Genomic DNA, 14065 nt, shown 5'->3' with positions numbered 1-14065 from the left:
CATGAAGTTAACTTCCTGTACAGCAGCCATCTATTTGGAATTCGTCTAAAAGTGAGATCAGCAAAAAATTTCCTCTCAGATTTGAGTGCAATGAGAGGAATAAGTCACATAGTGAAATAGATGAAAAAAATACACGTAATCGTTGAGGTTTTGGAACGCGTGTTGGCCCTTACAGTGACTTGAGGGGTTCAACCGATGTGTCAAATCAGTGTTTTTATCCTCCCAGACAACTCTGGTACCAATTTATCGACCCCGGAGAGATGATAGGCTTGGTTTGCACTAGGGCACTTCCGAACCATCAACCGAAGGTCGAAGCGAACCTCTCACCGACTGCGCTACCCCGCCTAAGCCCAATTGTAAATGCTTTAGTAATTATGTTTTAGTGTTTATTAATGACTATTAGACGACCGAAAGTCCAAGGCAGTAGTAACCAGTATCGATCGATGACTCGATGCTGCTCATGAACAGTCGTGATCAGCATACCACACCAGAAGCTGTAATGCGATAGAACGCGGGTAATTCCGTCACCCTCCAACGTCTAAAGTCCCAAGTTCAGATAAACATCAGACTTACATCAGAATCGCAGACACGTTGCGTTGTTTTTCAGACGTAACAAGTTGCATCGTTGAAGAAACGGGTGCAACCACTACAGTTTCACAGGCCTTTTTTTGGATTAATTGGAGTGCTTAAAGGCATCACCACACGAATCTGAGGTGGTGCAGATTTCAGGTGGAGTATTCGTATACGGGATGGGAGACTACGGAGAGGGGGTTGATTCCGTCCATTTATTCCTAATTGTCGTAAAAAACGGCCCGGAAGATGCGGCGCAGCACAAGGCTGGCGCGCTCCAGTCGAACTCCTTGTAGAAAATAGTGCGCCAGAACGCCTGAAGCCGTATCTTCCGGGCCGTTTTTTACGGCAATTACGAAGAAATGGACGGAATCACTCCCTTCTCCATAGTCTCCCATCCCGTATACGAATACCCCACCTGAAATCCGTACCACCTCAGATTCGTGTGGTGATGCCTTTAAGTGCGGCCATATCCACATTCATGAATTGCACCCCCACCTCTTTCTCTTTGGTGAATTATCCCAACAATTCCCTGGTACGTGCCTTCAGAACTTGTTTAGAGCTGGTACACCACAAGGCGTTTATTGCTCATCGATTTTCAGTATGGAACTAGATAGTTTTGTAGAACAGTGACGAAAAAGGAAGGACACTTAGTTGGATTTCCAACCGCAGAAATATTTACTCTTATCTGAATTGATTTTGCGTTAGTTCTCCGTAATAGTTAATTATTAGGATAGGACATGCACTGAGGGGAGGGGGGGAGGGGGCATGGTACCCAAAATTTGTAGAACTTTGTAAGATGTCATTCATTTTACAGCTGTGAATAGGAGGTTTTTTTCACTCAGCACCAAAACACTTTGTAAAATTCGCCTCACACGCGAAAATCTATGAAATCACCTGATATTCAAAGTTTATTTTGGAATCTACAAAAATTTAGCCCTTAACTACTTGTGCCACATGCATTACTTAGTAAGTACGTAGTTCAGAAAATATTGTATTTCATTTTAGGTGCAAACAATCTATGTTGTTTATTTTTTTAGAATTGTAAGATACCCTCACCCGCTCTATTTACAAGCTAATGTTTTTCCTAATGTTATCAACGAATCTTCGTGAAATGTTTTCTGCAAATACTAGACTTCCCGCCCATCAAAATTACAGAGAAACTCCTCTATTATTATTTTTTTCCGCTAAGATGGAATTTCATAATCAAGGTCCCCTTAGCTCGATATACCGTGAGTTAAATACAGTTTAGAGTAAGCTGGAGGTATTTCTCTTTCTGAAACTAATACAAATCCTATAAAACTAATGTTACCGACTTGTATGCTTAAAAACAACATCACCCTACGTTATTTTGCCAGCTACAGTGCTGATCTGCGCTGCCTCTTCTCGAGAATCCTCATCGAAAGATGCTCTCAAGTCTTTTAATGTCTCAGGTGTCCTTCGTAAGTGATTTCGGCACGAATATGCTATATTTGGTAAATATATGATGCCTATAGCTGCAGTTTTTATGTACTGGTATTCGAAACTCCAAACATTCAACAGAATTTCATTTGTTCAGTGGGCGTTATTTTTCAAGTCTAAAAGGGACCATTGCCTCGCAAACAACACTCTCAAATCAGCTTAACAAGTAGTCGAAAACAGAAAATATGGATATTTTGAGGGAATGGTACAATTACCGCTCAAACGCCGTCTCTAAGCCATTGAACTGATAGCAAAAAAAAAGTCTAAACAAGGATTAAAAGTAGATCATAATCCTTATGATGTTACTACTCATTACTTTTTTCATTTTCCCGCATTTGTTTTCAGAATCATGGAACTGGGTTGTCGCCTTGATCATTATCCTCTTTTTCGTCTTCTGCTCTGGGTTTTGGATTTTGGTGCGAATACTTTTCGTTAAATACTGTAAGAGACCGAAATCTCAGCAGGATGCTGAAGAGGATAGTAAGGAAACTACTGAAGGTTGTTAACAATCTTTGTTTATGTCAATTTTTTAGAACATCATTTTATGTTTGTTCATTTTATGTATGTTTGCTGACTTTCCCCATCTTCAGACCTCCAATGCAATTGTCCAACTGAGTTGGACCTGCGCTCCCTTAGCCACGTCACTGTGTAGACGTAAATTTCTGCGAGTGCATATCTTTTCCTTTTTCCTCGGTATTTTTCTTCTCTGTATACAAAACATTTTCTACATTCCTATGTATTGTTATCATTTTTCTTCTTCTCCAAATATTGTAATTAGCTTATTCATGTGGTTTTTCTCATGCTCTCAATTAATTTTCATCCAAAATCGTCTGAAATCCCTTAATAATCTAAATCGTGTAAATATTGTTAGTATAAAAATAGAGCTTAATATAAAGTGTTGCAAATAAAAGATTTAACCGAACAGAGTCTGAGACTTTGGTTTAACGTATGGTCCCTCAATTTTACAACGCTAAATCGAATTTAATAAGGGCTAGAAGGTGTTTGTTCACTTACTCACGATAATGAAATTAACCTTTACCGACAAACAAAAACCTTTGATAATCCCAGGGAAAAATCGCTCGACGTGAGCACTACGCTTTTTTTCCTTCTTTTCTTGAAACTAATTACTTGACGCTTATGTTTTATTTTTGTACATCATAGGTACTATTGCAGTGATTAGTTCCTAATTCTAAAAGTTAGTTAATGATTGGTTCCTCAGTTACCCTAAGTAAGAACGAATTGCATATCGCTCAATTGCAATTCGCTTACAATCCAAGAAATAAGCGAATTCCCGTTATCCCTGGTTTCTGGAAAGAACGGTTCTAATTCAGCAGGTATTCGAGAGAAATCATGCGTGCGAGAGCATGCCAGTAATATTAATGGCTGCTCTTTTTATTGCTCCTAATCTCACTTATCCTTTTATTATAGTAGATTAATACTTACTTTAAGGAAAGACAAGTTCCGTATTTGTTAGGTACAAACAAAACAACTTCTTTTCAATTTTTCATAAATTGATCCTATAGCATCCACTCTACTAGAGTATGAGAGTAGTGGTTAATTTTTTAAGAACTTTCAGGAAACCCTAGAATTAAAAGAAATGAAATAGAGAAAAAGTGGAAGATCTTCACAGGGGATCTCTCTTAATTCTTCTTCAGTGTGGTTATCCACGCGCTTTACGTAACCCTCATCAACCACCGAATGAGATCAAAAAAAAGAGTGCTAGGGATCCTGCTGTTGTCAATAATAAGACCGCAAGCTCCGCCCATCCGTTCATATTTGCTAGATGCGTTGTCTACTGCTGCTCTTCGCTCTTCTAGCCACCGTATTTGCTTTACGGCTAAAAATCCAGTAAGTTTTTTTTAATTCGTTTATTGTCTGCAATAATCAATACTAAAATCAATTGGAATTTTTCCGTATTAATTTTCACTCTCGTCTAATTCCTTTAAATAATGGTGTTTTACTCGAAATTACACGGAGAAGTTATTGATATTTTAATTATATTGATTGATCAGTTATGTGAAGTTGGTACGGATCAAAGAACCAACATGTTAGATGGCATTCGAGAGATTCTGTAAAAGTAATGAGATCACTAGCACCAGCGCTCTCATCTTGTGAATACTCACTCATACAACTCGTGTATGTACATAGCTAAGTGATTGTAAGTTCGTCATGGAACTTAGCTGATGCCGACGCACGTAACGCACACATATGGAACGTTAGGTCTTTGGAACAGTAGAGAAGTTTCGAAAAACCAAACATTTAGTTAGTGGGAATGCAAATTTTAATTGTAACTGTAAGTTTTAAATTGACAAAATTTTTCACAAATGAAATTCCAAATGTAAGCGCGTTCCTCATATTAGCTAGGAGAAGTTTCAATAGGGTTTATGGTTCATTTATCAACTGAAAATATAACTACCTCAGCGAAAAAAGTATGCCCTCTGCTATTCTGAATTGACCGATCCGATCAAGGAGATTTTGGCCAGGAAAAAAGCTACATTAAAAAGTTGAGAAATCGAGATCACAGGTTTTGAAGAGAACATAACTCAGACCAGACTACATTTTGCCTTAACTCAGAAAAAAAAGCACTCAGCAGAACTTTATGGTCTTCGGGTGTTCGCATAAATATCTTGAAATGATAATGACTATAATACACAGATAATAATACGCAGATATACGGATTTATTTTGACGCAGCCATATATTGCTGCGTTTGTCAGCTTCAGAGAATTACGAGAGAATACGAGATTTGCTTCGTGGGGACATGACCATAAAATTAAAACGCTTTGGGATAGCTTCTTAAGAGATTATCCTCCGGATAATTATCTAACTGGAAGATGCTTGAGATTAATCGGTTAACGAACGTGTAACTGGTCTACACAACGACTTGCGGTGGCCAGCCGATGTGTCAAGTCAGTGTTTTTATCCCTCCCAGACAAGTCTGATACCAATTTATCGACCCTTGGGGGATGGAAGGCTCAGTGAGCACTAGAGCGGATTCGAACCTGCGATCGATAGTGCAGACAGCGGAACCTCTAACCGCTACACTACTCCTGCCCCTTTGGTCTTATGTATCATTATTAATAGCTTTTCTTTTGTTTCATTGAATTCTTCGTTTTTTTTCTTATGGGAACGCTGCTAATTGAAGAAAGAACATCAAGTTATTTCATGTTCTATTCAAGAATGCTGAGAAGTTCATAAACTCTCGCTGAGAGAATTCTTAGACCTAGAAAGATTGACTTTCCCAGAAGAAAGAGACGGCTAATTATGGAATGTGAGCTAACCAACACAATGCAAAGGTACACCCTTCACAACACATTTTCATGTTTTAGAAAAATTTTCTAATATAGCAAAAGAGAATCTTTTTGCTGAACATTTAGGCTTCTCTAAGTTCAATGGATTGCTTTTCTTCTTCAATAAATGAAAACTTTGTCCCTTCAAATAAAACTATACGAGACATAATGTCCCCTCAAAGAAATCCATCAGCATTCACCGACAGAAAATGAAAACAAAAAAAAAATTGGTGTAAACTTTTGGTGGAGTAGACTACGAATAACTACGTAGACGAAAGCTACCTAATCACATTGATGACCAATCGGTTTCGCCACATGCCCTCCGCTGCAACCGTGTTGATTTTTTCCGCGCGCTGATTGTCAGATTATGCTAGGGTCAAAAGGACTTGGAGCGCGGTGCAGTCGCGTAAGCGGCTGCGCTCCTAGCGGTGCGTTTAAGCTAGCGGTTAGGTTCGAATGAGGACCAGGGCTACCATCGTTCATCGCGTTCATTCGAGTGCAGCCGCTTGCGCAACTACATCGTGCTCCATGTCGTTTTGACCCGACTGTACATCGCTGGCCAATGTACTATGGCAATGTATCATTAGCGTATTACAGACCGAATTAAATTCTTGATAACTTCTCACAGAATATATTTATGCTGCCCGCACAAAATTATCGAACATTGTCCCACGCGGAAGGAAAATGTCCGATGAGACCATCAGAGATTGTTGCTACTGTGTTAAATAAATTATCCCCAGAAGGCTAGGCGTTATTTTTTTAAATCGTTTTATAGATGTGAGTGCTTTCAGGAGAAGATGGAAAGAAGAACAACAAACACCTTAAAACATAGCCTTCAAAGAAAAGTTGTGCTTTCTCTTTGAGCTTCATCCACAATGAAAAAAATGTGATCTGTGGCATTTGTCTGGATAGGAAAGACCGTGACGACGTAAAGCGACGGGAACGTGTGTCAGGATGAGATATTGTGGGAGTCGTGAGTTCATAGTTCGGCTCCACGACAAAAGCCACAGCAGTCTCTGCTGTGATCGGTCAATGCAAGCACAGGAGCGGGACGTTGTAACCTGCCACAACAAGAAGGAGAAGTTTGGCACGCATGCTTCGGCGCTCCAACATAGCTTTAGCCATTCTGCTTTGGTCGCTGTGTTGGGACAAGCCGGAAGAAGCACGCACTGCAAGCGCGCGCGTCGGTCCCAACTCTTGTCTCCCCGCCCTCTCACCTTCACCCATCCCATCCATGTTCATCCATTCATCCATTGATCCATCCATGTTTATCTACTCCAAGTACTAGACGTCTCATACGACCGGAAAAACTAAAGTGTAGCCAGATTCTTTCAGAGCAAAATATAGGGTCAAAACGACATGAAGAGTAACGGTTGGTCGCGGTAGAACCTTAGTTACCACCATACCTTACTGCAGTTCATGATGGTCCCGATTCCAACCGCCATTTCCACCGCACCAGTGCGAGCGCAGCCATTTACGCAACTGCACCGCACGCTTCATGTTGTTTTGACCCGATTATTTTAATGTGTGCATCTCTTTGCTAGCTAATAAAAAATTGCTGTGTTTACGAATGCACTTTGTTCTTCTCAATTAGACATTTTTACGAAATCAGTCTAAAAAAACATCCTCACATCATACCATGAGTTTAACGAATACAAATTTTTGCGCTTCTGCCGTGCAAACTGTGCATATATCATAATGGTAATTAATGCATGTATAATAATTGAATTGGCTGTTAATTGTGCAATTAATGTCTTGCAAAAAAAAAAAAACATCAACTATTCATTGTTAATTCATCCGCTCTATTACATGTACAATAGAATTAGAGGCGTCCTATAAGCGCCGTAGTCATGTTACCAGCTTTATGGTGAACCCCTCACAGTAAAAAAAAATTCACAACCTAAATCAATGAAGAGCTAAATTTGAATGAACCAAATTGCATTTTTTTTTCATTTTTGGAAAGTGTGCCCTTTTAAAGAAACCAAGGAGCCCTCAGTAACCATAGCTACAGTTAGAATCTGGCAGATTTCTGTCTGCTTTTGCAATATGTTTTAGAGGGGATATAAAACGATGAATTATTTACATTATGGCTGTTCTATTAGGTTGTTCGGATATAAACGAGACTTTCGACTCAAACTTTCAAACATCGCAAAATTTATTATAACAAATCTTTATTCCAAAAAATATTCTCCACAACTATCAACAACGCTTCGCCATCGATCATGCAGGTTGTGGATGCCGTCCTCAAAGAATTTGGTTGGCGGTGAGTCGAAGTATGATGCGACCCAAGATCGGACTTCGTCGATATTGTTGAACTTTTTCTCCGACAATCCGTGATGCATCGATCGAAATAGATGGTAGTCCGAAGGAGCCAAGTCCGGACTATACGGCGGATGCGACAAAACTTTCCAGCCCAACTCTTCGATTTTTTTTTCGATTTACAGACAGCTTTATTTCCAACACTCAGCTTATGAGGAACCCATTTGCCGCACCGATTTGTCTTCCCGATTGTATGTAAATGCTCGCCAATTGTCGAATTCGAACATCCGAACCCTAGGGCAAGTTTTCTTGTAGTTTGTGTCGGATCAGACTCGATCGCCTTCTTCAGTAATTCGTCGTTCACCACTTGAGGACGACGTCGGTGTTCTTCGTCTTCTAAGCTCTCATTTCCATTTTCAAAGCGTTGAAACCGTTTGTAGCATTGACTTCGCGAAATCACATCTTCAATAAAATAAAAATAAAATAAATAAAAAAATAAATAAATAAATAAAATTTTGTTTTTATGAAATAAGAAAATTTTATGAAATAAAAAAATATTGCAGAAATCAAAAATAAACAAAAAAGAAAGTAAAATATACAGGAAAACGCCAGGAACAAAATGGAACCAAAACTGTCCAAATTGCTGTTCGAAATTCGTAAAGTTTCGAAAGTCTCGTTTATATCCGAACAACTTAATAGATGTTAACAGCAATGCGAGGAATCAAAGGAATTAAATTCCCGTCTGATTAAATGAATCATTCTAGAAACGCAGAGGACCAACATTGGCAAGCTAAAGTATTTAATGTGGGTTCAAAAAAATGCAAATTTGCGTAAAATAAGTTACTTTCGGGTGAAATATGATGTGGGTGGATTTTTTCTAACACAAATCACATTTCCTCACATGGTTAGCAAGGATTTGATCTATCGACTGTGTAGCAGGAACGGAATCTCCTACCAACTGCACTACACCCACCTAGAAGCAATCAATGCTTGTTGAAAATTGAGTCACAATCGTCAATTCTTGTCGTTATGGCAAGGGAAGGTGCAGCGGCAGCACATCCTGTATCCATCAACAATGAACCGTCCATATAGTGGGGTCAAAGCGACATGAATCGCGAGTGTAATAGTAATAGTAATAGGTGTATTTGCGTACGCGCTCGAAATGGCGCGATGGAGACAGCAGTTAGAACCGAGTTGGGACCGTTGCAAACAGCAGCGATGGGTTTGGCCAACAAAGGTTTCACCACGCTTCACCGAGGCGACAGAAGCCGCGTACGTGCTTCATGTCGCTTTGACCCTACTATTGTTTCCAGGACATAAGCACTACCAGACTACCGCGAGGCATTTGCAGCAATCCACACCCTCTGCTGTTGGCTGGCATAGTCGAACTTAGTTGTCCGAATAGATATAAGTGTCACGGTTCTTAAATAGGTCTTATATGATGGAAATGTTGCGCAATAGATATTGATAGACGTTCTATTTTTCTTTTTTGTCGTCAGCGACAGATTTTTAAGCTTGTCTGGGTCCAAGCGGTGAGAAATAAGTTTACTCGTATGAATGATAGTAATTTGTGCGTTAATTTTCGAAATGTAGAACGGTTGCAGCGGTAAACAGGTAATGAATACGCCTTTATTCGTTCTTGGACAGATATCAATTAGACAGCGGGTAGAGTCGCGAGCATACAAACAATGGGTACAAGTATGTAGAACATCTAGGAAACTACAAAATTGGGTTGTTTTTTTTTCGTATAAAACCAACAGATATAAATTTAAAAAGCGATGCTAGCTATCAGTTATCAACTACTTTCTCAGCGCCTTTAATTCCTAATAAATATCATTGTATCAGTAACATCATAGAATGTTCATCGATGTGCACCTAATATTACTAAATCATTTTATTTATTTTTTCATTCACTACTAAAAGTGCTACTAATAGATTTAAGTTTTCTTGTCCAGCTAACGAGGTTATAGTGAAACGTTATGGTCTGACGCTTCGACAACCTCGTCCTTATCAAAACCCTAAAAATTGTTCGGAGATTTTGATGTTATTTCATTAATCTCATCCTCTCTCCTTGGCAACCCTCAATATTGTTCTAAGTACATCGCGCAAGCACTCCAAGCACTAAGGCAAATTGACCAGTCTCACCGCCTGAGGGACTGGTAAACCGCCTCGTTATCATAGTTTGTCACCCTAGGCGAATGGGATCTACGCACCGTGCAGTATCCTTAAATAATGATGTATGGGCAGTGCTAGAGAACGCTGTGTCGAATAATCTTATAGCTCACAGAGTATTACGAAAGGCAGTCAAAAGTCAAAAGTCGTTAGTGTTAGATAAAGACTCATTATTGTATACATGGATGGATCCGTGACGGAAATCAAGAATGGTTCCAATGTCTTCCTACCGGACATTTCTTTTTCAAGGCCTAATACCCTGCACCTCATTTGAAATTCACTTCCATCCTCCTTCTCATTCTTGTGTCACCCTCATGGTGTCAAACTTCTACGTCTTTTGCTACCCAAGCATTCTTCGTTACGCGAGCTCAGTATCCTTCCAGTTTCTTTAATATAAATGGCATTGCAAACCAGGCATTCCACGTACCTGCTAAAGGCTTCCGACTCCACGTGGAGTCCTCACTGTTCTATTCGCAGTTGGAGACTGGGTGTTAGATTTCTATCTCGTGTAACTGTTCGAAAAAGCTATGCTCATAGCTAATTTGTGTGATTTCTCCTGCTCCCTATCTCCTGTGCATATTGTTATAGTTGTTTCGAGCACAAATTGTTTTTTCTTTCATGCCAATAGGAAGTTACGTCGGAGCTGAAGTTACGATCATCAGCATGTTTTTCGAGCTTTCTTTGCGGTACCATTTCGGACTTGCAGTATGACTGGACGGTTTTATTTGACCACTGAAATTAGGCACTCAACCATCGTTTGTTTGCTGTCGAATACGTTTGATGTATTGCGACCATCAATTTCAAGGCATCACTCCACGAATCTGAGGTGGTACGGATTTCAGGAGGAGTATTCGTATAGGGGATAGTAGATTATGGAAAAGGAAGTGATTCCGTCCATTTCTTCCTAATTGCCATAAAAAACGGCCCGGAAGATATGGCTTCGAGCGTTCCGGCACAGTATTTTCTACAAGGACTTCGACTGGAGCGCGCCAGCCTTGTACTACTTCTACTACTTACTTCCTCGAATTCTTATTTTTACATTCGATTGAGTTTGAATAGCACCCCAGAGAATAATACGTTTTTCTTGATTTATTCAAACAAAAAGCACTAGCGTTGATCAATTCGTCTATTAAAAGTTTTTTATTGCAGAGATCGCCTTGCGTTTCCATATCTCAACGGCATGATTAGACCTAGTATTAGCGAGTGAGTTCAATTTCACTAGTTCTAAAGATTCGGAAATTTTTGTAAAATATTGTTTGGACTAAAATGTTTGGTTTGACTGCTGAAAGATTTTTTTTTGACATTTTATTGGTGACTGATTAGGTACTCATCTTCGTAAATCCCATGCAGTAAAATAGAACAACTCCTGAAAAGTTCACAAAAGTACCATTACTAGTATAAACAACTTGTTTAAAAGGAAAGGGACAGGAAGAAGTGCTATCAAACGCTGGCTTTCACTTTTCTTCTTTCTTTGTACTTTGCAGTCTATATTCGTAAATGTAGGGGCTCTCTGAGGCTAAGCAAGCACTTTCTTCCAAATTTATGTACTCATGTTTTCCCGAACATTTACGATAGGGGATCGATAGAGGCAGGGAAGATGAATGAGAGAACGTGTATAAAGAAGAGAAGTTTGCGTTTGCATCAGCGCCCTGGTCACCTGGGCGATGATAAGTGCTAGTGGATATGTCCAGAATAAAGGAGTGCAGTCATTCCTAATATGTAAATGCGTTGTTTTTGGGCAACAACGGAAATATGAGTGCGAAGAGTTCTTTTTTCAATTCAAATTTCAAAAACAACGTTAACTTCTTATTTAGTGATTTTTTAATTGTGGTTTAGAGATTCTGCCAATGTTCCCTCTAATTAGAAAAATGAGCTTTATTTCCAGAGAAAAAAAAACCAGAAAATCATCCTATCCTTCTCGATTATTAACGACTTTCTTCTAGTCGTCAGTTAAGTGCTTCGCAATTTGAAGAAACATTATTTTACATATATCATATGAACCTTTGAATGTTTTCACCTCGTTTGTTGTAAAATTTTGTTCCCAGCAATGTTCCAATGCAAACTTGATCCATACAATAGTTCAGATTTTTTAAATACATAGGCGAGAACAATTACTATTTTTGTGATCCGAACATTGTTTTCTTTTCAAATGCACTTTAACAACTTAACCTCACGTGTGTTAAGAATGCATCCCACGTCTATGTACTAATCCTATGATTAAAATGAGCAGTGGCAAAGAAAAGTAGAAGCTTTCATGTTCTTTTTTACAAAACATTCATTTCTCCAGTGCGATGAAGAGGCACAGATCAAAGATCATTTCAAAAAAAAAAACCCTTCACTCCTCCTAAGCGAACAGTCTACTTAAAAAAAAATCAGGAAAACATAAACGGTGACTTATACTTTCACTTATACTTATAGACTTATACTATATTTATGCTAAAGTGTGCACATTTCAGTGATGACTATGATCGATATCTATCAGAGCTTGGCTCACAACTCTTCAAACGTTCTTCGGACTACAACCAATTTATGAGGTCAAAAGATTGAAAGGAAGAATTCGTCACGTTGTTTCTGTTTTGCCAAAGGATGATGTAGACTTAAATAGAACGAGGCGAGAGTGATCAACTAATAAATAATTGTTCATTTGCCCAAGATTCAAGAAAATTATGCGTTCTATACATATTATTACGTTTGTTCTGTATGGAAACCCAATGATTTTTTTCACACAGTCAAAAGCATACCAGATTTTTATTTTAAATTTTAGAGGGTGGAGGCAAATGAGCTAGCAAAATTGGATAGCAAAAAAAAAACTCGACGTGAGATTTATGATTGTAGCGCAAAAATATTTGAACACTATAATATCTCTTGTGAGAGAAAAAATGAAAAGAAAAAGTAAATATAGATAAAAAGAGAATGATAAAGGGTAATAATTCTGATAATTACCTAACATTATTTTGCCCTTCTCTGAACAATACGTAATAAGAATACAAAGAAGGGAATAATTGTCAAAAACAGATGAAACACAAGCGAATTACGGCCGAATGAGCATAAATGACAAGGGACGATTTTAATAATAATAATAATAATAATAATAATAATAATAGTAATAATAATAATAATAATAATAATAATAATAATAATAATAATAATAATAATAATAATAATAATAATAATAATAATAATAATGTGATAACTAGGGCTGACAAACAAATCAACAAGTAATAACGAATTAGAGATAATAAAAAAAATTAAAGTTAACAAGCGCTTCATGGCCCCCTGTTCACTCTAACGTATTCCCCCACATTAGCGGAATAAGCGCGAAAGCCCGACCTTCCTTGAATCTTGGCATAGAGATTGCCCCTTGTCGATTGTCGAATTGAAGTAAGAGCCAAGATTGTTAACAAACTTTATTACGGCTAACGTTTCGGCGTCGTTGCATTCGTCAAAGCCTGGAAAGTCAGATCATTTGTAATATATCCTCTCAAATGCCTCATCCAGATCCAGAACGTTCAAACGCAGCAAACTCTCACAGAACTCATCGCGGAAAATTTCATGAAAGTGCTCCTTTCTGCACAGCTGCCACGATCCTATCGAACCCGAACTTGTGGCTCGCAGAACTTTGGAGGCGGTTAGGATAAACGTTGAAAGTCCAAAAATGAATAGAAAGGAAGAGTGCATAGCCGTGACCAATGAGCTGGCTCTGTATCAAGACCATTGCGGGTTTTGATCTACGGGCATGCGGGTCGCGGATCGCATCCAAATTAGTATTAGCGGAGCGCGGCCACTTAGGTAAGCACAACGATTTGAACTCTTTTGGTTTCGGTTTTGGATGTACCATTCTAGGGATAGAGGACTTGTTTTGGATGAGGCATTTGAGAGGATATATTACAAATGACTTGACTTTCCAGGCTCCGATGAAGGTGACGTTGGCCGTAATAAAGTTTGTTAACAATCTTGGCTCTCGCTTCAATTCGACAATCGACGCATTGTCGGCATACTTATACAAAAAAAAATCAATATCAACGCGTGAACCCTAAATAAACGTTTGTCGGTGTGTCATTGTTCTGATAATGTAGAACACTCGGTGATATTCAGCTCAAACATTGCGCGATTTACTATGCACTGTTCTACTGAAGGCATCGCCCCATCTGGGGTTGCACAGGTTTCAGGTGAGTTATGTCTATACGGAGTCTTAGATTGTGGGAAAGAGGATGATTCCGTCCACTTCTTCCTAATTGCCGTAAAAAAACGGCTCGGAAGATGCGGCGCGTGCACAAGGCTGGCGCGCTCCAATAGAACTCATTGTAGAAAATA

At 38.9% G+C, this 14065-nt stretch overlaps 2 protein-coding genes across 2 annotated transcripts; one reads left to right on the top strand and one right to left on the bottom strand.

Moving 5' to 3' along the window:
* Positions 1-3814: 3814 nt before the first annotated feature.
* Positions 3815-12298, top strand: RB195_013788 (uncharacterized protein; the record flags this gene model as incomplete). Its single annotated transcript, XM_064203778.1, has 3 exons — positions 3815-3879; positions 10901-10954; positions 12208-12298. The coding sequence occupies 3 exons, from the start codon at positions 3815-3817 to the stop codon at positions 12296-12298; spliced, it is 210 nt and encodes a 69-aa protein (XP_064059659.1).
* Positions 12299-12756: 458 nt separating this feature from the next.
* On the bottom strand, positions 12757-13100 carry RB195_013787 (uncharacterized protein; the record flags this gene model as incomplete). The annotated part of the gene is made up of 2 exons (XM_064203777.1): positions 12757-12950; positions 13082-13100. 2 exons carry the CDS (start codon positions 13098-13100, stop codon positions 12757-12759), a joined length of 213 nt encoding a protein of 70 aa, XP_064059658.1.
* Between the last annotated feature and the right edge of the window lie 965 nt (positions 13101-14065).

Source organism: Necator americanus, chromosome V (genome assembly GCF_031761385.1).
Source record: "Necator americanus strain Aroian chromosome V, whole genome shotgun sequence".
Taxonomy (NCBI): domain Eukaryota; kingdom Metazoa; phylum Nematoda; class Chromadorea; order Rhabditida; family Ancylostomatidae; genus Necator; species Necator americanus.
The sequence above is the reverse complement of the archived record's forward strand: the minus strand, read 5'-3'. Positions and strand labels throughout refer to the sequence as shown.